A 27,939-nucleotide genomic window follows, 5' to 3' on the forward strand; every position below is an offset into this window, starting at 1 on the left:
CGAATCCGCCAACAAAAGCTCTCGTCGATCGGCGTTTTTGGAAAAAAGCTTGGATTTGCGTAGGAATGGAAATAAAAAAAAAAAAAAAAAAAAAAAGAAATGGAACAAGCACCCTTCGAGTTGTACACGTGCAACCCCAGATGACGCCAAGGATGCCCAGCATCCCGTTCGCGGGCGCGTGTGTCGAGGGCGCATGCCGGGACACGCGCATGCAACGGTCACGCGTACGCTCTCTCCCTAGGACAGTCAGCGACCAGTCGGCAGAGGGAGAAGAAGGCGGGGTGGACGAGTAGGGAGCGACGGTAGTGTGGAGGGAGGCTGCTGCTTTCGGAGGGTTTCCGTGCCGCGCGCAGCCACACCGGCCACTGCGACGGCCGCGGCGGAACGAACGCGTTCGTTCCGTGTTCCGTTCCGCATCCCGTTTTCTCATCCCGCTTCGCTCGCGAGGATGCGAGGAAGCCCGCCCGAGCGAAGTGTCGCGAGTTCCGGTGCGCCGAGCTCGGCGATTAATTGTTAACGAGGGTGAGTCGATAGCTCCCGCCCCGAGAGAGAGAGAGGGAGAGCTCTCACGTGACACGTCGGGGGTGCGAACTGTCTGACAGTAGTACATCGAGCGTCTGCTACTACTGCCGTAGTTGCTTGTTGTGACTGTGGCAGCGACGGCGGTGACGGCGACAGGGGTGGTGGCGCCGGGGGTTGATGGTGGAAGTGGTTGTGGTGGTGACGACGAAGACGAGGAGAACGCTGCTGCTGCTGCTGTTTGGAGTTACGTTGCGCCCCTGCGCTCTGTTCGGCGGCGAGAGGGAAGGAAAGTGGTCCTCGAGGTTACGAGGCCAGGGGAGAAAGTGGGTGTTGCCGGAGCGGCGGCAGGATCGCCCGGGTTTTGCGGAACGTCGCCGGAAGTCCGGAGTGCTTCGAGTAAGAAGGTGGAAGGACGGAAAGGGAGGATGATGCTCGTCGGTCGTCGACGTCGGCCTCTAGCTGCCGAGTTTCTCGTCTATCGTGAGTATTCATTATTGGGCATCCACAATATTCTAGATTCTATCCATATTTTTTTCATCCCGTTTACTTCGAGGAAACAGACGCTCCTTTCAGATTCTGCTTGTAGAAGAATAAAGGTTGAATATTAGGAATGTTTAGGAGGTCTTTCCGAAGACGTTCGGAGAACATCCTGAGGATTTGTTAATGGTGTGCTATTTAGGGCTGGGATATTATTCCAGCATTGTTTACACTTTTCGGACGAACGACGATACGCGGTCCAGGTGACGAGGAACGCACGCAGTCTCGCATCGCGAGGAAATAGAGGTCGAATGCAAATTGCACGAGCGTGTGGATGGGTACGGTAATTGGGACGAGGGAACGCTGCTTCGATGAGCACCCTCGGTGCTATCTGGGGAGTGGGAAGAGGATAAAAAGAGAGGAGGATCTCTCTATATATAATGTACGGTTATCGTCGCGATTTTTCTCCCGCTCCCCTGCCAACCATCCGCAATTCCATTCCTCCTTCTTCTTTTTCTCTCTGTTTTTTTTTTTTTTTTTTTTTTTAATATTTTTTTCTCCCTCCTTGCTTTAACTTTGGTAAACCGGAATCACCCATGCGCGCGAGGTTCCTTCCTCGGGCTAACAATGAAGAATGGAGAGTACTGTGCGCGACGTATGCACGCGCCCTTTGCTCTCTTCGCGTTCTCCTTCACCCCTTTCATCATCGTTGTACGATCACGAGTACCATAAGCGAATACCAGGAATAGTACTCGAGGCTCGTCGACCGCTCGAGAATCTCCCATCTACTACTCTTCTCCCTATCATTTTCCTCCTCTCGATATACTATATGCACACTGGCCTCGATTAGTCGCTTAAGAGAAGTGTTACCGGATCTCTTTTTCTTTTTCTTCCATCCCCTTTTCCACCCAACTTTCAGAAGCGCGACAAAGAGAGGTCGCACACGCTAACTTCGTCATCGTGCTCCAGTGAGTCACGGCTTTTGATATCCCTCTCGTGAGTCAACGTTTATTCTCTCCTGTTATATAGGGGGACTGGCTACTATCTAGCTTCCTGTATGCACCTACATATATGCATCGGTAAATCTCAATTTATTTAAATCCGGAGAAGCGATTCAATGAACTTTTCTAACGCAACCTTAATTTTCAACGGTATTACGTTCAGCTCGTATCATTGCTCTCAAGTGAATAAGGTTTCATTCGTGCTATACAAATCCGATATCTTCTTTTATTGCTCTCTAATCTTTGAACGGATGAAAATGATTATGTGCGAATCTGAATTGTACTGATAATGTACCATATATTCCTCAAATCTTTTTTTTTTTTTTTTTTATATCGATTGTACTAAAGTTGAAGAAATTTTCTCATCCTCTTTGTTTCTTTTTAATATATAACTACCAGTCTTCTTATTATAATTCTATAATAAATGATACTTTAATTATAATTAGTAAATTTCTATATATGCATTTCATAATTATGCAAATAATATTAATTATATAAAAAAATAATAATAACTGAAAGTGTACAACTTGTGATTGAAATTTGTTAAAATGACAAACGGAAATGAAACACACGTTGGCTAAAGTTGAAGGAATTTTCTCATCCTCTTTGTTTCTTTTTAATATATAACTACCAGTCTCCTTATTATAATTCTATAATAAATGATACTTTAATTATAATTAGTAAATTTCCATATATGCATTTCATAATTATGAAAATAAAATTAATTATATAAAAAAATAATAATAACTGAAAGTGTACAACTTGTGATTGAAATTTATTAAAACGACAAACGGAAATGAAAACACACGTTGGCATAAATGTCACAATTCGATTGGACGAATCTAGATGCGATTTCTGGTCGATCTTATATGAGCCGGAAATGTATATATCCTGTCCACGGAACCGCCCATGAACTACGGTGTTCAATACATAATTTAGCGAGGTTGCCTGCCCAACGCCGATAACCATCGTCGCGGTAAACTCTGTAAGAAGTGATCGATCATGCGATTCTGCGATGCAGCCGCGACACACGAGGTATAAGATGATCTCGAATATTATACTTTGCGACCGTCAATCCCCTTGTCGCGTGCGTGTCACTATCACACTCGAGAGGATTACAGTCGCGCTATTCCGAGTATCTGCGAAGTAATAACTAGCGTATATACACTTGTGCCTACGAGCAAAAGTTTTTAAACGTCGCGCATGTGGAATTACGATACTGCCACGTAAGCCGAATGTTATAGCTTTCAGAAACTTTTTATTCCAATCGAAAGATTGTATCCAAATCGGATTTGCCGATGTGTTTTATTTTTGTTTATCTTCAAATTCGAATCACAATATATTTAGGATTTCTTCCAAATTATTTTAATGATTTTTTCATCTTATATTAATAATAATTAAAATCTCATTTATTATAAAATTATTTGAAATATTGCCCATTTTCAAAGTTCGACAAAACAATATTTTCCATTATTTGATATAAGAAAAAAGAATAATTTTATTATATATTATAAAATCATTACGAAGGTGATCGGTCAAAAGAATTTATGCTGTAACCTGACCAATGGAATTTAATCTTCATATATATTTAATGTTATTCCGAAATACGCGCGTGGGGGATATGTTTACTTACGCAACAACATGGATCATACAACGCGTTAATGTAGCGTTAACTTTATCAGGATCGGAAGTTCGACCTCCGTAATATCAGCAAATTTGTCACGACACGTGCGACAGCATAACACATTCGATATGCGTATACGTCATAATTTAATTACGACTCTCCTTGCTTAATTTCTTTCTTTCTGAATCTTTCTTGAATTGTGATATGTAATTAAATTGAACTAAAACAGTGCAACGACACAGAACACGCGGCGTAGAGCAAATATTTCACGAAACGAGAACCGGAGAAAGTTGAAGGGAGTTGACTCATGTTCAATTCATCCCGCTGTTCATAATAACGTAGCCATTGATAATTTAATAAACCTCGACTACTCGGAAAGTCAATTTTCGCGGAGATGAATGGAATCTAAAATCAATTGGCTATTATTAAATTGCGCTCCGCCCAAAGCGCGCTTTTACTTCACGTCTCCAACCGCGATATTCCGGGAGGGTATGTACCGGTGTACCGTTCCATTATCGATTATACTACTGTCCGACTAGCGGAATCGTATTCGATTAGTGGAAGCGCGGGCGAGATAAAGGGCACGGAAGCGGATTCAGTCCTTTCGTAGGAAAATTCCATCTCTCTCGTCTTCTCCGTCCTCCTTCAACAAACGTGACTGCCGAACCGAGCAGTGCGATGACTTCAATAATGTAACAGATGTGTGGCCTAAACTTCACACACACACACACATAACAGCCAGGAGTAGTAGTGGTAGTAGTACTCTGACATTTCTCAGACGTGACCGTTTTCAGAAAAGGTCAACCAATATATGGAGCAGCATTCGAGGGATCGCATTCCCGTTGGGAACAGTCTCTCTCTCTCTCTTCCCTTTTGCCCATCCTATCGTTCCAAATTTCCCTGGCAAAAAAATATGCATACGGTGGAGTACCTAAACAGGATGCCGATAATGGTGACCGTGCCTGAAGAATCGAGCATGAAAGAGTAGCTCCCGTGAGACCTCGCAATGGGAAATGAAAAATTCGCATGAAAAATCGTCGTATATTTGAGAGAAAATTATACGCGAATTTCGCGAGTGAATCTCTGATCAATCTGCTTTATTTTAAACTTGGCTCTTTGCAACTTACGTCAACCGAGTTATTCTGGAGAGCCTATGATTTTAATTATACTCCGATAAATATTTTGACTTAATAATTTTCGAATTTTCAAGAGAGAGAATATTATTTATTATAAATTGTATATAATATTTCATATTTTAAATGTCTTATGTTAATTATAACTTTTAGAATTTTTAAAGATATTTATTTCAGTTAAAACCCTTTTGAAAACTTTTAATCACTTTTAACGTGGAAACTACATTTAAATGTTACAGTTAAGAAATTACTTTTTAAAATTACTCTACTAAATCGCAATTAAAATTAAAATCAAAGATTTCATCGCATCGGATATATATCATTCTTGGTGCTTTATCTTAAAAACGAATTTTTCTCTCTCCAAGCGCGAGCCATCCTATTTTTCTCGACAGGTACTGGTGCCAACGTGCTCTCGTATTATCGCCAAAAACATATTTCTCGGTCGCTACCCTCGCCATTTTCTTTCCTCGCTTCCGTGAATTATAACGTTCCTGTGTGAGCCTCTTGTTGTCTCGCCCTATTTCCGGTCTTAACAATAATCAGTCAGAGTGCTTTATATCCCACCTAAAACCTTATCTCGACGAGAAAAAGACTGTGTGGTTGTATCATTTTCAATCTTTTCATCAGGGTGGTCATTGAACCGACGTATATATACGCCCTCTCTCAAAAGAATATCAGAGCAAGCATGAATATATATATATAGAGCATTGTTATATTGAAAACTGGCAAAACAGTAATTGGAGACTGTCCCAATATACTTTTATACACGTTACGTCAGAGCTTCAAGAATTTCATAATCGATTGTTTGTGTTTGTATTATTAAGTAATAAACGGTGAATCATTTTATTGCATAAGTAACATCTCAATTGTAATCGATCGAAATACTTGGCGTAATGAGTTCAAGAATCGAATCTTAATGTTCCTGATGAATAATAGATGGGACTCCTCTCTATTAAATATAATTGTCATAGCTGGGGTAATTTATTTTTCTTCTCTTTCTCTTCTTCCTTTACTTTTCATTGATTTACGTTTATTATAGTCGTGGAAATAAATAGATCGAAAAACTATAATTACGTCTTTTATTATTAATATATTTTCGATAATATCGTGATGTTTCGCGGCAAATTGAGGTAATCCGTGACTCGTTTCGAAGAAGTATTCCGGAAAATTATTAGTGGCAATGCGGTTAAGAATTATCCAGGTTACGGTGTTGATTCTTGGCTCGATCCATCGCGGTAATTAGCGAACGAATTGCACGAGAGTTTGGCTCGGGCAGAACAATTTCGTCTCAAGACGAGATCGGGCCTCGAGACAACGGAAAGAAGAACGAGAGAAGAATCGTCTCGACTATCTATTTGATACGTCAATTTGTGCTTGCACTTCCCTCTTGCAGCATCTGTCGTATTTGTACATGATGTTTCAACATTTTCATCTTAAATTTCAATTTTCAATTTTAACCCAAGAAAACGTATTTAATATCGATTTTCCTGGACTATTTTATTTGTGTTCTTTTCGATATTAAATTAATTAAAAATATATTCCTCGATAGTATATTTCGCAAATTAAATGTGTGTCTGAGTAAAATTTAATCTCCTTGAATTTAAATGAGTAGGTATAATTCAATTTTAGATTATAATTAGGAGAATTTGGGAAAAGCGTCGTCTGAGACACGCTGTACAACGTCTAGTCTGATAATTTACGAGCCTGGCGCGCGATATAAATTTAGAAATTATGGCCTTGATTGTTAAAACAAATTTGCGTGATTAGTCATCGGACGCCGGAAGGCCGCGGGAAAGTTATCGCCGCCCTTTATCGTCTCGCCGGTTTCGCAAGAATACCATATATGAAAAAAAAAAAAAAAAATGTGACGTGCGTGCATGGAACGTAACCTGATCGTTATCGGAGGCTCTCGATACGCGATCTGGTCGCAGAACCGCAGAAAGAAAAGGATTACGTGCACGCACGTGTGCTTGTAGCTGGTCGCGGCAATAAAGGCTGCTTTATCGTCTCAGGGGTTGAAACTTCTCGAGCATGCTCGCGTGGTTGTTGAACCAGCGGTTTATCGGTTCAAGAAGGAAACACGTGCGGAGATATACGATCGTATGTATGAAGGCGCATTTATATGCGAGGTGTTTCGATAGATCTTAAACTAATTGACGCTGGTATCTCAGACATTTTTTTTATAGACAGAAAGTTACGATATTTTTATTTATATCAAAAATTATTCTTCTTAACATCGAAATCAATCAATTATCATTGACGTTGCTTTGGACATATTTCACAATTATTTAAAATGAATTTTAAATCTCTTCTTTCGCGCTTAAAACAGACGCTGAATGATTGAAATACATTGTATTAAAAGTAGACAGAATGTCATAGAACATTTTATGGATTATACTTATAATAGGTGATCACCTTTATAACGATGTCACCGTAGATTTCCGCCAATTTGTACGCATTTAGTTTTCGCTAGAGAGACGAGAATTCTCGTTCGGAGAAAAAAAGCGTTAAAAGAGCATTCTTCGAGCAACTCGAACAAAATGAGTAAAAAAGGAATTCTTTGAACTATAGTTGATTGACAAGGTACACTCTTTTCGTTTACTAAAGATTTTTAGATACCATTTATTTTATATTTATACACAATATTAATTATCCATAAAATAGAAATTATTAATTGTATCTATTTTATATCTATTATTGAATCTATTTATTGAATTTATATTTTCTTGATATTTATGATTGATTGATAAATCAAATATTCTCGACAATACCCTTGCAAATTAAAATAAAATTATACATATATTATATTATAATAATTATATATAATACGAAATAAAAATTTATTAGGTTAATTTATGAACTCTGTAATTAGCTTAGCCTGCCATTTATTAAAGCGCTCCAGATTTTTGACCAAAGCTGTATTTCATCGGAGAAATACGCGATGATAAAATTTCTTCTCCAGCGCGCTACTAGATAAATGGATTTAACGTTTTAACGCGCTAACACGACAAGAGTTCACATTTTTGCACCGAACAGGCAGAGACGACGCGATTGTTACCAAGTTTCTTTTTGCGGAGGTCGCGTCTTTATTTTGTTATATAAGTAGATGCTAGAATCACATTTACAGCAAACACTAATGTAAACCCGAGATGCAAATGAGAGGGTTTTTGCATTACTGTACTACGAATACGAAACGACGTCGATGTTCCATGAACGAACCAGCCGCCAGCAATTTGCATCTTCAATTTACATTACACTGGATAACAATGTTTTTGCGATAGGAATCGAACAAGATGCTTTGTATTGAAAACTCGATGCTGATTTTACATATGCTTCCTCTCTTATCATCTCACGTATCGTGTTATTATTATCGTTTTTTCGCAACGATTAATATTTCGTTAATTTATGTGGTCTGATATATTGGACTGAAAAAATTTTCATCGAGTTATTAATGTCATCTTTTGTATAAAAAACGAATAAAGATACAATGTTCATCGTCACATTTTTATTTTAGTTATAAATTGTATTGCTTTATCATTTAATTTCAAAATAAGCTCGAGTATCTACCAGTGATAAGCATGTTATTTCGACAGTTGTTTATATATGTATATAATTAAGAAGATAATTTTATATATTAAATAATTTTATTTTACGCGATGAAAGCAAATTCAGAAATTTAATAATATAATATATTTATAATAAAATTAATAATTATTATCGAAACATGACGTAATAAAGTGTCTAGTATATATTCATAGTGTAATCTTTGGCGCGCGAAAAAGAAGTCCGTAAAAAACCGGCGAATTGAATCCATGAGTGTCGAGTAAATCGTCGGCGATCGGTGGTTAGCCTCATTTCAGCTCTTCCTTCGTTCGCCGAACTACGGGCTCCTCGTGCGAGGATTTATTGCCGTAATAAGCCGATGCTGTTCGAACGTAGGAAGCTGAGCGACGGATCTCGAGCTTACCTCGGGAAAGATTCGATCTGCGGTGTTGCGAGAACCATGTATCTTAAAGATAAGAAATACTTTCGATTACACGCGGAGAGAGGCACCGATCGGCCTCGTCGGATTGAAACCGTCTAGACGTCTGCCCAAATACGCACGCGACTCCTGCGAGCGAGGACGTGGCTCATTGAGGGAGGATTCGGAAAAGATCGCCTTTTCCGACGGTTAACTTCCCCTGTTTGTCACCGCGCGATTTTTTTTTTATTGCTGTAAAACTGTTTACACTTCTGCAGCATAAATTTCATAAAAGTCCTAGTATTTAGAGCAGTGGTTTTTAATCAGTGTTCCGCGAAATTATGAAAGCACGGCGTACCTACATTGAAAAAACTACTATATTTTTTTTTAATTTTGTGAATATTGTTTTTTAAATTTAAATTAAAATTTTTTACTGTTACATAATTTGTACTGTATAATTTTTAATAAAAAATATGTTCATGCATATTTTTGTTATTGTCTTTATAATCTTAATGATTTTGGTTTCGCAAATTTTTCTTATAATCAAAAGTGTTCCGTAACTTCAAAAAGGTTAAGAACCACTGATTCAGAGTGAACTTAAATTTCTTTTCGGATAAAATATTTGAATTTTTATACAATTAAATTTTCAAGCAATTCTTGCACAAACAGCAATTTTTAAAGTTGAAATCTTTTAAGAGAATGACTTGTTATGCTTATAATACTTTACACACTCGCTTGTTTGCGTAAAAAATGAATTATTTAATAAATTACTCTCTTCTTTTCTTAGTAACGACAAATGAATATTGTATGAGATTTTTTATTGATCATGATAGCTTTATATTACATTTTTATATTAATTCCGTGCCTTTCAGGAGTCATCATGATAATTTAATGAATATGAAATGCGATATGAGAAAAATATCGACGGAAAAGAACAATGAAAACTCAAAGATATCCGTCGCATATTTTCTTGCGCTTATTTATTTATCTTATCGATGCAATCCGAGTCGACCTTTAAATTTGCAACGCTTAATACGCCATGGACAAGAAGCTCCATCAAATATCCAGGTTCTCTCCGTCGAAAAGAGACGAGGGTCAAAGGGAAAACGTGAATATCCTTCGCGAGAAGAAATTTCCATTTATACGAAAAGCCTACTACTACTATCTAAGGTCACGCGGATTTGTTGAGAGAAGAGCGACAGATTACAATTTAATATCTTAAAAGCGGCCGCATGGGGGCACAAATCTAGCGATAGCGATAGCTGCACTATTTTAAGATCAGCTTGCGAGGAGATAATAAAAAATTCATCCATACAAGTATAAGCGCACTTTCGCGCTTTCGTCTTTGTAGAACTGTTCTTCGAAGTTACTTCAGTCCGGAGGGTATAAATATATCGACATTCCCGGATCAAAATACGTCGCGTTTACGAATCAGGGTTAAACAATAATTTTGTTTAAATAATAAGTCCGTCTCTATATATGTATATGTATATTTGAGAGAAAATGTATAAACTTGAATTATTTGATATATAAAATTTACTTGATAATGATTTCAAGAATATTGAAAATAATATTTAAACTATTTAAATAAAATTTTTCACTTTGTGCATATGCAGTGAATTACACGAATAATTATTGATTTAATGATAAGAGTGAAAAAGAAATAAAAACAATTAGTTGAAAAATAATTTACACATAAATGGCACGAGTATATTATTCACACAAGATTGCTCTCGCGTCAAGAATGCAATCTCGAGGATAGAGAAGCGGCGTGGAAAAGCATAAGTGCATCGTATAGGACTCTAAATTCCAATTTCGTCCAATAAGAGCCGTCGGAAACTTGAAATTACTCATTCGACTTTCGCTTTGAACTTTCGAAGCTCGGGTTCGAATTCGCTTTCCCGGAAAGCATGAACTTATCGGGAAACGGAATTTAATAATACAAGGCCGTGTATACGGGCCGACTAAATACGAGCGACCGAACCGAAAAAGGTCGGGGGTTAAGCGCTCCGAGGGAAACGACCGAGGGAAAGGGTCAAAGACGTGGGAGAGATGGGAGATTGAGAAGCGAAGGGGTGGCACGCAAAGCGAGCCACGATCGAGATTCTCGCGTTCGATCTCCCTCTCCTCCCGCGACAAAATGATTAATTTCCCATTTTCTGCGAAGTCACGAAACTCGGTGAATCTTCCGGTTTCGTTTTTACGATCGAGTCCCATGCGTCTCGTAACGGAGGCGATCGATCGCATGCAGAGCGAGGCGAGATTGCGGCGCAGAAAAGTGTTCGCAGGAATTTTGGAATAAAAACAGAGATGCAATCAACTTTTGCATATATATTACATTATATATATATATATATATCTTTTTATTTTAAATTTAAAAAAATATATTATATTGCACAATTATAGATTTTTACTAAAGTGGGCTAATTTGAGGAAAAATGTAAATCGTTAAAGATATAATTTTGAAAATAATTAAATCTCTTCTTTTATTATTAGAAAATATATTTGACACGTAGGCATGTAATTTCCACACACAAATAAGGGTGTGCGTTATATATATATAAAAAGAGATTTCATTATTTTCAAAATTATATCTTCAACGATTTATGGTACATTTTTCCTCAAATCAGCCCACTTTGTGTTAGTAAAAATCTATAATTGTGCAATATATATTTTTTTAAATTTAAAATAAGAAGATATATATATATATCTTTTTTAAAATCAGCCCACAAATCAGCCCACAAATCAGCCCACAAATCAGCCCACTTTGTGTTAGTAAAAATCTATAATTGTGCAATATATATTTTTTTAAATTTAAAAAAATATATATTGCACAATTATAGATTTTTACTAAAGTGGGCTGATTTGAGGAAAAATGTGAATCGTTAAAGATATAATTTTGAAAATAATGAAATCTCTTCTTTTATTATTAGAAAATATATTTGACACGTGGGCATGTAATTTCCACACACAAATGAAGGTGTGCGTTATAAAGGAACGGAATATGCATGAAGTCGCGATACCGCGAAGTAGTAAACGCGTGTGCGAGTCTGACCAAAAGGGGCGGCGGTCGACCGATAGGTAGACGACCCGGGAAGGGTCCGCGCGACATGGAAATTCGCGAATGACGATGCGCTAATCGATACGAAATTTCAATCTTCCTCGTTAGAGCCCGTTTCCTCTGTCTCGTTATTCAGAAGGGCGACGAATTAATCACATTTCCGATCTTTTTCGCTCGACAATCGCTCACGCGATTTTATGATCGAACGATAATCGGTTAAATAAATCCCTGATGACGCTTCAAGATTCGCTTTATCATTCAAAAGCTGGGATTATTAAATTTGATTTTCTTTAACCATTTCGCCGAGTTCAAAGAGCAATTACTTTACAGACGATTGCGAATCTTCGAGAAAGCATTTCGCTGGAAATTATAATGTAATAAGACTCGGTGTATCGAAATGCTGAATTAAATTACAGGAATATATTTAGAGACAAATTATTTATGCTTTCATCAAATTGAAAAGATTTTTTAAAGACATATTATTATAATTTTGTTGTAATTATAATGCATTATATCTATGTGTGTGGGTATATCGATGTTTGTACAAAATATTATATTCTATTAAAAAATAAATACAAGTAAATGTAGCTGTGACTACATTTTGTATCTCAAATTTTATTTGATGTCTGTTTTAAAATAAACTGCTTAATTATGCGTCGCTATTCACATCTTCTCTACGAGGCCGCGATGGCGTCACGATGATTATACATATTGCAGAAAAAAAACTGCTTTGATACTCATCTAATGAAGAGTTGTTGACGAAGCGAATTTGCAGTTATCTGCGGAATTCTAAAAATGAATAGGAATGAAAGAAATACGGTTCTAAAAGATGGACTTCTACGCTATGTGCGTGCTTCTCACGATACAGCAATTTTTTTAAATTACTGTTTTAGAACACGCGCTTTGAAGATGATGATCTTCCAACTCGTACGAAATGCAAAATATTTTTTACCTTTTATTTGTAGACATTATATCTTTTTCTCTCTTTCCTGCGAAGAGAAAAAAATGTTTCACAAGTTCCACGTTCCTTAGACGATTATAGAACGAACCTTTGATATACAAGAAATAATGCTCTCGATATATTTATAGTTCCGTATATTTAATTTAACCTACAAAGTTTATCGGAAAGAAAATCAATTTTATAGGAAGAAGATTGCTCCGGCAAAATGTTACACAATAATCGGTGTTAACACGCGACCTACAGGTTTATTCCGTTGTGGATATTATGTACGTCTCTATTTTCATAGCATAGTTTCGTGCTGTCATTCAAAAAATAAGTAACTTTGCGAAAAGAATTCAGGACTCGCGACTAAATTAAATTATAAGTTGCGCTCTGCAAATTTGCGAGAGCAAAGTTGTGTACGTATGAAGAAGAAAATTAAGCTCTCAGTAGTTTAAGCTCTCACTGGCGAAGCATCAAGTATACATATGTACAAATATTTGCAATTTTTTCCTGATTCTTCCAAGTAAATTAATTTAATAAAAAGAGAAAATTTTATATTGTTACAAGAGTCTATGAGAAATGTAAGATACACATTATTACTTCAGATACATTCGCAACGGATTCCTCGATAAGATTCTCTTCGAATAAAATAACAAGAAAAATTCTTTCCTTTCTCTCGTAACTATATATAGGGGATATGGCACACAACAAATTTAATTATAAAGATTTAAAATAACAGCAACATTCTCTCAACGAAGATGCCGCGCGCAAAGAAGCCGCTTCGAAGTAAACAACAACCGAAATGATAATGAAATTGCACCCCATTTGAACCCCATTCGCGAAAGTACCAGAAAATATGCTAAGCCTCGGGGATTTTCGTTCACGCGCTCTGTTCATGCAAGCCTCTTATCTCGCTCATTCTCCCTCTCGTATATTTTCGCGTGCATCGTATCTTCGCCCGTCTGTACGTAAATACGCATCGGTCGATGTAGGCCGGCGTCGCCTAGAGGCGTTAAACTGGGCCACGGTGCGTCGGCCTCAGGGCTAGAAATATCACCAGCGGTACACACGTCGCGAGAGGAGAGCGCGTGCAAGAGTAATCCTCATGCGAAATGCTCTTCGTCATAAGTTATATATTATCGAGAAATTATCAAGTGCATGAAATGATTCGATCGAACATCTTCGATTTAATTAAAAACTTACCTATATTAATGAATACAAATTTGCTCTTATTTTCCAATTATTTTAATGCAGCTTCTTGCGGATTTTATTTTATTTTATTTAATATTCGATTACAACGATTTATTCAAATTGTATTGCATTAATTATTTTAACCTGTCCATTAATATCTTATCAGGAGTCTCATATATTTTTTGCACTTTTCGACGTTTAACAAAAATTGCTGATATTATTTTTAATATTATATGTATAGATTCACATCTGCGTGCAGAATGTCGCTTAAAGAATTACGATGGTACGTGTATAAATCAAGTAAAATGCATATGACTTATAAAACCCATCAAAGCGACAACAGACACTCGTACTTGAAACTCACATTTGTATAGAGAATGAGATGTTGCTCGTTAGTAATGCGAGAAGCAAAGTATATGACGTTAATGACACGGAATATGGTATATGATAATTTTGATTCTAAAATTGCATTTCGCAGTTATTTTTTAGTATAATGTAAAAATTTGCGAAAACTTTGTTGTGGAAATACAATATAATAAATTCAAAATATTTAATTACGTTTTATTAAAAATATAAAACAAGACGAAAGAAATTATACATAATGTTATAACATTATATTTTATTTTAAAACTAACAAATAATATGATAATGATGAATAAAACGTGAAGGAGATGTATACATATAAATATAATTTATAAAATATAATTTGTCTAAAAATGTTGAAAGAAACAGAGCATTTTATAAAATATATTGTCAACTTGAATCGCACAACATTGCTCTTTCGCGACATTGTTGAAATAAGATAGACGTCGCTGAGAATAGAAAGAATTCAGAAACATCCGCGGAATGCCCAATGTCGTCCGCTTATTTCTCACCGGTTACACACATGTACACGTAACCGGATTACGGAAGACCAAGTTAAAAGTGGCAGAGCACAGCTGCCTTCTAGCAGCGCAGCCGGCGCGCGTTCATTTCTTCCTTCTTCCTTCACCCTCGTGTCGTCCGAGTTGGAGGAAAATCCGGCCGTTTAAATTATTGCACGGACTTTGCTTCAACTACCGGGAATAACTTGCGGACTTCTGCGGTTTATAGGAAAAAGAATAACGAACTTTTCCGCATTTCAGCGTGACGGATGATAGTTTCTCTCTCGGACTACATTTTTTTCTTCCTCTCGGTTACGGGTTAATTATTCTAACCGGTAGAGAGATCTCACAATTTTGATTAGAATTTATTTTTAGCAAAATTGACCCAAAAACCCGAAAATTTATTTCCTGACAGTAAAGTACAACTCCCATCTGTATGCCATACATACGTTGATTCGAATACTCGGATGATGGATAATGAACCATCGTTATACAGCGCGGGAATTACCTTTTAACTCGAAACCAGGTCGTTGATCTATGCACCAGGTGGATAAACGCGCTGGAAAAGCCGGCTTCCGGGCTATGCTGGCCTTCGTGCGGCCTTGACAGTGACGATGAGAGAGATCGTGATATTAATCGCTCTCGTTAAAACGGCTGCACGAGAGTCTGAGAATATACCCGTGCGATCACGTTGACGCAGGCGCGCGATAGCGTAATTTCGATGAAAATTATTTCAAATTCCCGAACGAGATTAATTAAGCAATCCTATTTTTCTTTACAAATTTCATTATTTGCACATTTTTACGCATAATTGCTTGTTCGGAAATTTCTAAAAAAAAAATTTTCTTTTTTTTAAAATATTTATTTATATGCAAACAAACGCGGATCTAAATGCCAGTCTTTTTTCCCTCGTGTAAAAGAGGGTTGTGCAAAAAGAGTCGATATGACGCAAGAGGGTGTCTGTCTTCCATCTTCTTGTTTTAAATGCGACAGAAAGAAGCGGTCGAGCTTACGCAGCCTTTGAACAGCCTTGGCAGTGAAGTGCGTTCGCCAAGAAGCGTTTTCCGGCATCGTGAGCACCGTCGTCCACCGTCGAGAAAATATATCGTCCTTGACAGTATCGACGAGCGTAAATTAAGAAAGTTTTCCCCTAAGCGTAGTCCAGAATGGCTTCCCGCGTCGGAGATTGTCGCGTTGAAACAATCGCTCGTGTATAATCCATATCGATAAAGTGTAATACGAATAAAGTATATGTGACATTAATAATGGAACACTCTGATTATACGAATCTCTGTCTAGAGTCGAGCGAGTTTATCTCGATGAGGGATTATTCTGTCGATAGCGTGTCTTCGTTTATTTATGGAGATCTCGCGCAAAAATAATGTAGCCATTAGTATTTTTCTTGAATAATATAAGTGAGTAATTGAGTGACTTAGATTGATACATAGAGAGAGAGAGATTAATATTGACGTGTGATTATATTATAAATGATTTTTATGCGAATCATACGCATATCTAGCTATTATTATGTCAGTTTTTTGATACGCATTTTTTCTTATCATGCTCACAGTATAAAGGCATTAAACTGCAGCGTATTTTTATATGCAGCGAGAAACAAAATAATAAAAATGCTCGTTCAATAAAGGCGGACAAGCGTAGTTTATGATAGAGCGATAAATATATAGAACAAACATAGTGTTGTTATATATACGAAAATGACGTGAGACATTTTACAAATTTTTTGTTTAATGGCCAAAGCTTTGGCGAATTTAAAGTTGACATTTTAGCAAAAAAATGTTATAGACCGCGCACTCAGAATGCTATTTTCAATAAAATATCAATTTTCGATATAAACCGTTTTGACAAGCGGAAATAAAAAACTGTTAAAAAACAGGAAATATCTATTAAAAAGCAGCTTTGTGGAATCAATCGAGAGGAAAAAAAGATACACGCGTTTAATTATTATATATAAAACTTAATCCGCCTTTAGCTTTCAATATTTGAATATTTTCGCAATTGATGAATGTTTTATTAAATTTTTGCCTCCCTCCCTCTCTCTCTCTCTCTCTCTCTCTTAAACGGGCGTCTTAGAAAAATTAAGATTACATCGCGAATAGGCCATTGATCCTTCGCAGACGAAGCAGAGAGGATAATTGCGCCTCGCGTGCTCGCTTCTGACCGTCCTTGACAGTGAAACGCAGATCGCCGTGAAATACTTTCCACGACTACGGACATCACGTCAAAGCAGTAGACTACACACACCGGCCTTCGGTATATCGATTCGTACATGTACAAAAAGAGGCGTTTATTTAAATCCTTACCGCGCCTGATGCATCATCCAGCATCGTGTATACGTACGTTTACACATATTGCGGGTTGTTGTTCCTTTATAAGTAATTCATCCCGTTATATAAACAGACTCGCCCGATATAATTAAATATCCATATCTTGTTTAGAAATTGTAATTAGCCGCGGCTAAGTTTGTCCCCGAACTAAATTTGGCCGCGCGGCTCTAACAAGTTGGATATTACGCGCCGATTTATTTGCAGCGCGCAAATTCTGTTTTTATCGTCGCGAAACGACGAATATCATATAAGTGTAACGATGCAACTTTAACGAGACGGTTATGGCCTTCGCTGTTCCCTGTGCATACATAGATTTTGAAATATGAAAAGCGCCTTTTGTATTGTCCTCGACAATGAGGAACCATCAAATATTTCGCGACTGCTGCACGTTCATATTTAATATTAAAACGCCGGTAGAATGTGGAATATTAATACAACTTGAAATCATGACTTTATTTCAAACTATTTCGATCGCATTAATGCGACAGCGTCTCTTTACGTAGATACATGTGTCATTTTATTTTTTTATAATCTCAGACAACTCTTAAAATTATCAAATTGAATATTTAAACGTCGCTAGTGGTATTTAAAATAGGAACGATATATTTAATTCTCGACCGAAACTAGCCAAGAAATTTTTATTTTATTTCCACAACGTTTCGACCATCTGTTTTTGGTCCTTTTCAAGTAAAAAATTCCTTGATAAGAGTTTTTTGACGATCCATCATAACCATAAGATGCGGTTACTTTTTTTTAAAAGTTATTTCAAATGTTTTTAAAAAATTCCGATAATCGCATATTGTTTAATAATCATGACAACAGTGTCAACTAACTGCGCTTTTATCAAGGAATTTTTCACTTGAAAAGGACCAAAAACAGATGGTCGAAACGTTGTGGAAATAAAATAAAAATTTCTTGGCTAGTTTGGGTCGAATTAAATATATCGTTCCTATCTTAAAATTTTTGCTCTTTGCAGATTTTTGTATTATAAATCGAATTGTTTATCGTACATTATTTCAGAGGACTTCTGGCGCTGAAATCCCTCCTCAGGATGGCAGGAACGAGTCTAGAGATTCGGCAAGGCCCTAAAGATTTTCTGCTCGCAAGTCACCGTCGTGTTGAGCGAGATTGCTGGTCTTCGTGCGATTAGTGGCTGTATCAGGGGTAGCGCGGGACGGGGGTGGTTCTTTCCATCGCGAGGATCGAAATGAGCGATCTACAGGCCACCCTCGAGTTCTCTCTCGAGCTCTGCAAATTCTACAATGTTGACCTCTTCCAACGCGGGTAAGATCAATCCGGCTCGTGTCTGACGGCGCGTTCGCTAACATTTCGCGATTGTCCGATTGAAACTGTTTGCTTTCCAGGTACTATCAGATCCGAACTGCTCTCCGAGTATCGCCGAAGCTGCCGGTCAAGGTGGAAGTCAACCAACCGCGAAATCGTAAGTATACTTCAAGATTCAACAAATCCTCGCGACATGAATATCTCATTTTGCATGTATATTATTTCTTTTATTATTATTTTACTTTATTATTATTATTATTATGTATATCGAATGCAAAAGCATTCCTTTTACGACGAACATTTTCTCTGTATTACATATTACTTTTTTATATTTTTCATATATTATTAAAAGAGAAAAGAGAGAGAGAGAGAGAGAGAAATTTGAGATATCAGGAGCAATTTTTCTCGGATATTTCAAGTTTTGATATTTCAATTTCTTACGCGAGAGAGCATCGCGTGAGAGAGCCTCGCATCGCTCAAAGTTCTCAGTCGTATCACGCAAAAGTACTTGTCGGATTCGCTTTATTTCGATCGATTCGTGCAATCTCGATCGCAATCTCGGGATGGGAGAAACTCGAACGAGCAAGCTCGACGAAGCGAAATTCGTGTTGCAGATTCCCTCGAGGCGCCGGGCACGAGTAAGCGTTTTCAGATCCTGTACAGGAACGAGGAGGTGACACTCGGCACTTCCGTCCTGTTCCGAGCGCATGTGCTCGTACACAGTCACAAGATCGAGGAAGCTCTGTCCCGAACCCACTTCAATCTAGGTGTCGAGCTATGGTTCAGCGAGCCGACGCAGCCGGGCAACATGGCTTGCGTGTCCTCGAGGTGAGCGTCTTGCCGTTTAATACGGGCGTTGGCGTAAATTATCCTTCCCCCTTTTCCACCCAGCTCCTTCTCTGATATATAGCAGAGACATGCAAAGGGTGGACCACGAACAATCTGAGCAATCAGCCGACCGCGCAATTTTTATCTCTTGTTTACGATCTCTCCTGAATCCGCGAATTATTAAGAAAATAATAAATAATGCGACAAATTTCAAATTAAAGAAGATGGAATAAATTAGACTGCTTCTATTTTTATTATTTCTCTTCTAACGCTAGATTGTAGATGATCATGTATAATCATATCCGTCTAAAATTATTTTTTAGAATATTTTTAAAATATTCGCTTTATTGATTTAACTTGAAATTATTTATGAAAGATATCATTGTGTGCAGACAGTTGCATGCCATTTCTTAGTTTCATAGACACGACACGAGCGATCCACGAATATCGCGAGTATACAAATTGCAATTACAGCGTATCTCCTCGCGAATATCATAATCGCGTTCCTAAGTGACTCTCTTCCGTCAAGTTTCAAAGTTAATTTTCTTCGGGTAGACTCGATAAAGCAGATTGGGTAACGACGTTGAAGAAAATTACTCCAGGCAACACTCAATTCGCAACACTCGTCGCAGAGACGTCTAGAAAGATATCTTTTCCAAACACCCTTTAAACGTCTATCAGATATCTCTGTTGGATATTTGTTCGTGAATTGTGTCGAAATCGCGTCGGGACTGATCGATTCTTTTTCAGGGCACTGCAACTGAACTTCACACCTACGAAGGGTCTTCACTACCATCTGCCGGTGCTCTTCGATTACTTTCACCTAGCCGCGGTGTCTATCACGATCCACGCCTGTCTCGTGGCACTCCATCAGCCGTACATCAAGTCAGTATCGCCCTCGCATTTCGTAATTCTCCAATAAGCAATCCGCTCGATGTGTATGTATATAATCGACGTTGTCCCTCACGAGAGTCCCCTCTTTCTGTTTTATGGTCGTGCCCTTTCACCCCGACGAAAGTAGGAAGAGCATACTGCACGTAGTGCAGAGCTGGTGAGTTCTTGATACTTTAAACAAGCTCAGAAAACCGGCTAAACTTTTCGCACAAGTAGACGCACAATTTATTATACCCTTACCTCGACTCTTGGATTTCGGAACCGACTTGATTTTCAATTTAAATCTAACATTTACAGTGATTACATGTTCGCATTGACTCCTGTACGACTTTAAAAATCACGTTAATTAGTAAACGATGTATAATACACGACGTACTTTTTTTTCGCATGAAAAATACTTGAGCAAATAAAATGGTTACCCCTTGCAATAAATAGAAATAAACAAATGTTTAATAAGCGCGATTGCGATTATAATATAGGTATCGTCATAAAAATTAATTGCGTGTCCTGTAATTTATTCAATTGCAATTGCAGCGCACCGCGAGGCGGAAAACCCTGGCTGCAGTTTAAGCAACCCGCAGCGAACGGTGACAACAACTCGACCACGTTTGGAAATATTGTGAGTCTGTTATTCGAGATTCATCGGATATATCAAAGAGACATTGTGTAATCGATCCAAGTCTCCTTCCAGGAGACCACCACGAGGTGCGTCGGGTCGGGAACGAGGATACAACACGCGAGACTGGTCCAGCAAGAGGTCACGAGGCTGCTTCTGGCCGCGAGGGAATCTTTGCTCAACGACTTGTCTGATTTAGCGCGACTCCTCCCTTCCTGGCAACAAAGGGCGCTCGAGCTCGCGCAGAACACGCACAAGGAGATCACGAAGGTTCGTCTCTTCTTCAAGCTTTCCGTTTGTCGACACGTTCCTCAAAACTATGGTCTTTCGCAGTTGATGGACACCGAGGAGGCCGACATAGCCCAACTCTGCGCACAAAATATCGTCCTTTGGCAGCATTTTCTGGAAGCGTTCTCCGGCCGAGAAGCGGTTCATCAGCATTTAGCACGAGTTCATCATCAATTGAGAGTAAAGCGAGACTTCATTTTTATCTAAACAAAATTATCTATTAAGAGTTTAACAAGGCTCTGTAATATAAATATAAATTTAAAGTGTAAGACAGGCAATAAAGAGCCAAATCGCAGGTGCACAGGTATTTAATTCTAACAAAAAAATTTAGTTTCGTTGGGATAACGCACTGTCATCCGCGATTTGGCTCTTATTGCCTGTCTTACACTTTAAAATTATCTATATTTTTTATAACATTTTTTTATCCACAAATGATTATCAATTTTCAGGTAAAGCGATTCGCGGAGGGTTTCTTCGTATTAGAAAATCCGAGAACGTCGGCAGCGGGCTGTTACGACGCGAATTATCAGTCTTATCAAGCGGTGAGCGAGGCTGCTCGGAGATCGCGTTATCTCGCATCTCTGCCACCGTTACCTGTCCATTGTCCGGAGCTGGACGGCGATCTTCACTCGTTGCCTTTGATCTTCGAGGATCAGTACGCCGACATGCAGCAGAGGCACAGAAACAGCGGTAAGTTTATCGCAATAAATATATAATAATAATAATAATAATAATCAATAATTCATCACATCAAAAACTATATATATCTTCTCCTCAGTTCCTAGCATGGACGACTGCAGTTGCGGAATAGCGGCGATCCTGGAGTCGCGCTCCATAGGCATCTGGTCGCCCAGGAGCGAAGGCGCGGCGCAGGACATCGGATCGATCCAGGCCCGCCTGATGCTGACGCCTTCCACGCTTCCGGCGAGGCACAGCAAGTCCCTCGATCAGCTGGGTCCCGAGCTGGTGACTCCCCTACAGCCGAGAACGTCGCCCAAGACTCTCCCCAGGTCCGTGTCGACCCAACTATTTCCACGTGGGCAACGTGGCGGCGGTCGCAACGTCACGCCGCCCGCGACGGTGCCCTCAAGAGGGAGGCCCAGATCGACAGTGCCGTCCAGTAGCACCCTCTTCCCGCCCTCGGGTCAGCAAGCCTGTTCCGCGCCGAATCCATCCCTCGGTTCCACGCCAGTGATCCCTCTCCCTCGCGCCAAGTCCACGCAGATGCTGGTGCAGCAACACCAGCAGTCCGATCATCATTCCACTTCCATCACCTCGTTGCTCGCGGCGATGTTTCCCGAGTTGCCGCCCGGCGGACACCTGCCCGGTTATCGACCGTCGTCCAAATCCTGCGAGCAGAATCTCGCGGTGCCGACCTGCCTGGGCGCCCTGGACCTCAGTCAGTTGCCCGATCGCTTGGAAAATAAATCGTCGAATATGGTTGAAGGTAGTATCTTTTGAAATAGTGTCGATTGAAATGTCCCAGCAAACACAGTATATAAATGTTATATACTCAAGCATGTTATATGTAACATATATGTTAGTTGTAATTTCCCACTCATAGATGTAACATTTTTAATATTACATATATTACATTGTAGTTATATTGTTATTATATCCCAAGATAGCACTGACTTATTAATACATCAATGTGCTATTTGGTATATAATTACAATATAACTACAATGTAATATATGTTATATTAAAATGTTACATCTATGAGTGGGAAATTACAACTAACATGGATGTTACATGTAACGTACACGTTATATTACCTGTTATATTCCGTTTTATTATAGCAATGTAACAATTATATATCGGTGTTTGCTGGAGTAATGTTGATAGAAAAACAAATAAAAAATATAATGGATCTGTTTGTGCTTCCTGTAGATTATCATTCCCTCGATACCAGAAGAATACGACTGGAGCCGCGAAGTCATCGCCTGGGAACGCGCCAACCGTTGCCAACGACCACAAACGACCAAAGTAGCTTTCTATCCAAGGCGAACGTCAACGGCGACAGCTTCTTGCAGGAGGCCCAACCATTGCATACAGCGACGTTGGACAGGGTCACTTATCGAGGAAACTCGAGAAAGACTGGGCATCAAACAGGCGGCAAGTATAGTCAAACGAACGGTATCGAGAGCCGCAGGTATCACACCCTTGGCAAGACGTCGATGACGCACAGGAATCGCCCGGAGATCCCGGAGTCCATGAATGGCAACATGCTGACCAGCAGCTATTCGCACCTCGCGGATCCGCCGAACAAACGATCGAATTTTTACGCGACCACAGACTCGTTCTTCTATCGTACAAATGGCAGCACCAGCGGAAGAGCGCGCGACGAGAAGCCGAAGAGGCCGAAGAGCACGGAACGGCTGATCGATGACGTGGAGCGCAACGAATGCTGCGACTTCCGGAGGGATCGACCGACCCGTAGAAGAGCCGATCGATCGGCCAAGTCGTCTCGCAATGGCGTAGGCCAGAATTACAGCGAGGAGAAGCAACGACGCGAGAAGAAGGGCACGGAGACCTCTCAGGAGCCAATCTACGAAGTGATAGCCACGAAACCGGAACCGAAGAGAGAGTCTCGCGTCGAGAGAAGGAGAGACAAGCACGGCAGGCGACCGCACTCGGCGCCCGTCCTCGATACGGATCACCCGGAAGAGAGCGGTCGGAAAAATGAGAAGAAGTGCAGTCACAAAAACAGAAAGCCGGCACCGCCACCACCGGCGTATCAGGATCCCGCTGTCGCCCCGTTGCCCAAGTACCGTCATCCTCCTTCGGCACCTGCGACGAGTGTCCTCGAGGTAGAGAACAACAATAAAATTATCCTGAAGGTAGGATTTTCAAAAATGTAACACACAATAAGAAACATACATATTATACAATTTAATTGATATATTTGAATAATTTGTCTTAGATGGAACCCATAAAATCGCCCATGGAGGCGCCGACGACGAACGGCACGACACCGTCGGACACGTCGACGAGTGTCGGAGTTCCAGCGCCAAACGCGAAGAGGCTGCGATGCGCCAGCGTGCCGGTGGCTCAAAACAAGGTGGTGGTGCCACGCAGCGCGGTCTCTCTACCCTGCATGCCGATACGGGACAGCAAGGACAGCCTGAGCAACAATCTGCCGGTCATTCCCAATCTCCTGAGTCCGCCGTCCACCAGACCCAGCAGTCCCACGCCCAGCTCGAGCTCCAGCAACCTCACGTCCGAGTGTTCGGGCTGGGTCAGCAGCGGCGACACCTCCAGCTCGGAGCAGCGTCGCAATCAGGCCAAGCTGACGAGCGAGCAGTTGCGGCAGAAGCTGTCCAAGATCGTGCCACGCAAGGATCGTCCTACCATCACCGCGAAGGACAGCGTGGAGGAGCACTCGTACGAGGAAGTGCGGCTGCCACCGCCCAAGATGTTTCAGGACGAGCCGCCGCCACCCGAGGAGTTTCGGGATCCTCCGGCGCCGATCGACAATCCTCTCTACCACGTGTACGAGACGGTGAAGCAGACCAGGAGTCCGAAGCAGAACAAGACGGCACCCTGCAGCCCGCAACGGAACCGGGACAGCGTCTACGGCGCCAGGGACATCTGCCTAGACTGTTATCAGGAGGGCAAAGAGCTGCTGCAGTCCACGCAGGACGACTTCATCAACTTTAAGAAGTGCAAGGAGGAGTTCAAGCGACAGATGAGCTTCTCGGGGAAGATCTACAGGTGCGTCGGGTTTCCCAGCCGTCTCTCCCGATTAGAACTGCTTCCTTTTATAAGCCTAGTATTTAGGAAACTTTGTTTCACTTTTATTTTAATTTCTAGTTTCAAGGAAAAAGGCGCCCTTTTGAATAATCCATGAAGTTTAAGTTATTTGACCTGATTTGATATTGTTATTTTCGATTAATTTAATTAAATTAGAGGCAAGCTTGGAAAAGGATGCTTAAATTTATTCTGAAGATCTTATTATAATTAATTTATCTTTAAAAGCAATTTCACAAACAAATTACGCCTTGTGAATATCAAAATTTGCTTTATGAAAATTATATTTATGCTTTAGTGGTGTTTCTTCTTTTTCTTGTTTTTCGCCGAATTATTTTGCAATGCGCGGTACAAGTGACGATGATCGTCAGGATTTCGCTAGGTGCAGTTTTGCTTTCGCTTTCGCGTCGTTTCGTCTGTATCTCTCCGTTTATAGTTAAGTTCTCTTCTCTGTCTACCTTACCATCCTCTAGAGAGCGCGAGGAAGCACAGTTGCATTTGCATAAACGAGCCCAATCCCTCGGATACGGTGACTTCCTCAACTCCTCGCCGTCGGTTCAATCATTAAGATCGAATGTGCCTCTTAGTGATTATCCGACCCTGGCCTCGACCCTGCCGTACTTCCACATCAGCTGACGAGTATCGGCTATTCTCGCCGGAGGGTGCGCATCTCATCATATGCGTCCACGGCCTCGATGGAAACGCTGCCGATCTTCGTCTCGTCAAGACGTATTTGGAATTGGGTCTGCCCGGGGCACACTTGGACTTCCTCATGTCCGAAAGAAATCAGGTAAATTACAAGTAATAGTCTTTCTTCGAAATCTAAATCAGATATATTTTTAGAACGCTTGTGAAATATTTTTTCTTATTGAAATATTAATTGTTTTTTATTCCTTTTTACGTTTATTTAATGTTATAAATATTTTATATTATTTATTTCATAAAAATGTTTGATACTTTTGAAATTCTTTGAATCTCTCTCTGGATTTTTATTTATTAAAGGATTAGTCTGATCAATAAGTGAATAAATAAATATATAAATTTTTTAGAGCCTTATTTAAGATCTTAATGTTTTCGATAAAATTATCGAATTATCATGTATATCGTTTGTGTACGAAAGGGCGACACCTTCTCCGATTTCGAGACGATGACCGACCGCTTGGTGGCCGAAATCCTCTATCACATTGAATCGTCGGGTCTGAATCCGACGAAGGTGAGCTTCATCGGGCACTCCCTTGGGACCATAATCATCCGTAGCGCCCTGACGCGACCGCAGCTGCGGCCGCTTCTGCCTCGTTTGCATACTTTCCTCAGCTTGAGCGGACCCCATCTAGGCACTCTGTACAACACGAGCGGTTTGGTGAACGCGGGTGAGTTTAATAATAAATAATTCGAGCCATTTCTCGATGTAGAGAACATTCTGTACAATTCGTCATTCTTTCGCTCAGGCATGTGGTTCATGCAAAAGTGGAAGAAATCCGGATCGCTGCTGCAACTGGCCATGAAGGATTCGCCGGACGTGAGGCGCTCCTTCATGTTCCGTCTGAGCCAGAAGAGCAATCTACAAAAGTTCAAACATGTTTTGCTGTGCGGCAGCGCCCAGGATCGATACGTGCCCCTGCATTCCGCTCGAATCGAGCTCTGCAAGGCTGCAGTTCGAGATCCAACGGATCAAGGTATCATACTTGAACATCTTTTGTGTTTTCATTGTTATATACATATTTATGCTGTTCGTTTATTCGTCAGAATTGAGCATTATTTTATCATTTAAGCTACAAAATTATCAATTGGAAATCAAATATATTTCTTTATTAAATATTATATATTATATTAAATATTTTTATTAAAAATTATAGTAAGAATATAATATATCTATATTATAATTTCACAGAATTGAGCATTATTTTATCATTCAAGCTACAAATATCTCAATTGGAAATCACATATATATATTTCTTTATTAAATATTATATATTATATTAAATATTTGTATTAAAAATTATAGTAATAATATAATATATATTATAATTCGACAGAATTTTGAGCATTATTTTATCAATCAAGCTACAAATTTTCTTTATTAAATATTTATATTAAAATTGATAGTAATAATATAATAAACATTACAATCCGATTTTTCCAGGTGCCGCGTATCGCGAGATGGTGCACAACATCCTGTACCCCATCATGTCAGCGCCCGGTGTCAGTCTCGTTAGATACGACGTGCATCATGCTTTGCCACCGACAGCGAACGCCCTGATTGGCCGTGCCGCGCATATCGCCGTCCTCGATTCCGAGCTTTTTATCGAAAAGTTCATGCTGGTGGCGGGACTGAAGTACTTCAGATAAGGAAAGGACTGTTTAGCGCACGAAGGGAAAAAAATTAATTAAACTGTAGGCTTATATCGAAAAAAGGTACGCTTGGACACGCGGTATTCGTCCGTTCTCCGCGACGTCTTCGACGATCCCGTAATTAGTGTAACTTATAGACATCCGGAATAGAGAGTGTTGCCTCGTTTCTTCCTTCATCGTTCAAGCGCTCTTCCGCGGAAACGATTTCGGAGCGAGGCAATCTTTTTTTACACGAAACGCGACCCGCGTCGTTGTCGAATTTTAGTATCAATCGCCGTATTAGGTTCTCATCTTGATATCGATCACAGATATCGCGGATAAACAGTCGAATTCAGATTCTTCTCGCAATGGGAAGAGTTCATCGAGAGTTCGAAGAATCGAAGGTACTCGTAGCTCGCCGTGAAACGGACCTATTCTGCAGTGTGGTAGTGACGATGGTATTAGATAATAGATAGTAGCTCTTCGACCAAGAGGGAAGAGGAGATCAAAGAAAAAGATGTAGAAAAGATGCTAATGAAAATTAAGTATATGTATGGGAAACTCTAACGCGTCACTAGTCGAATGATCGAAATCTCCACCAATCTCGAAGAGATCGGAACGAGAATTGCGATGGAGCGCGTTTGACGGCCTAGTAAACCGGAGCAACACAGTACGATCACATCGGCTTCGTCAACATCATTCTGAGAAATAGATCGCGAAAGGAAGGAATTATTCGTACAATTGCGACAGTCGAGAATTCGAAGTATCGTACTTGAAAAAAAAAAAACTATAAGACTCTCTGGTCTTCAACCAGCGTGAGCTCTACG

At 39.7% G+C, this 27,939-nt stretch overlaps 1 protein-coding gene across 1 annotated transcript; it reads left to right on the forward strand.

Moving 5' to 3' along the window:
• The first annotated feature begins 230 nt into the window (after positions 1-230).
• LOC114940218 (protein FAM135A) lies at positions 231-27,928 on the forward strand. The gene is given in 18 exon segments (XM_029314754.2): positions 231-1,002; positions 18,142-18,405; positions 18,486-18,562; positions 19,020-19,233; positions 19,984-20,118; positions 20,255-20,284; positions 20,662-20,746; positions 20,819-21,013; positions 21,077-21,211; positions 21,481-21,721; positions 21,810-22,478; positions 22,922-23,871; positions 23,955-24,745; positions 25,255-25,414; positions 25,416-25,571; positions 25,902-26,151; positions 26,230-26,457; positions 26,925-27,928. Coding segments are annotated over 17 exon segments (4,599 nt in total). The 5' UTR covers positions 231-1,002; positions 18,142-18,328; the 3' UTR covers positions 27,131-27,928.
• Positions 27,929-27,939: the final 11 nt, after the last annotated feature.

The sequence above is a fragment of the Nylanderia fulva genome, unplaced genomic scaffold (genome assembly GCF_048542155.1).
Source record: "Nylanderia fulva isolate GAGA-0341 unplaced genomic scaffold, ASM4854215v1 Scaffold16, whole genome shotgun sequence".
Taxonomy (NCBI): domain Eukaryota; kingdom Metazoa; phylum Arthropoda; class Insecta; order Hymenoptera; family Formicidae; genus Nylanderia; species Nylanderia fulva.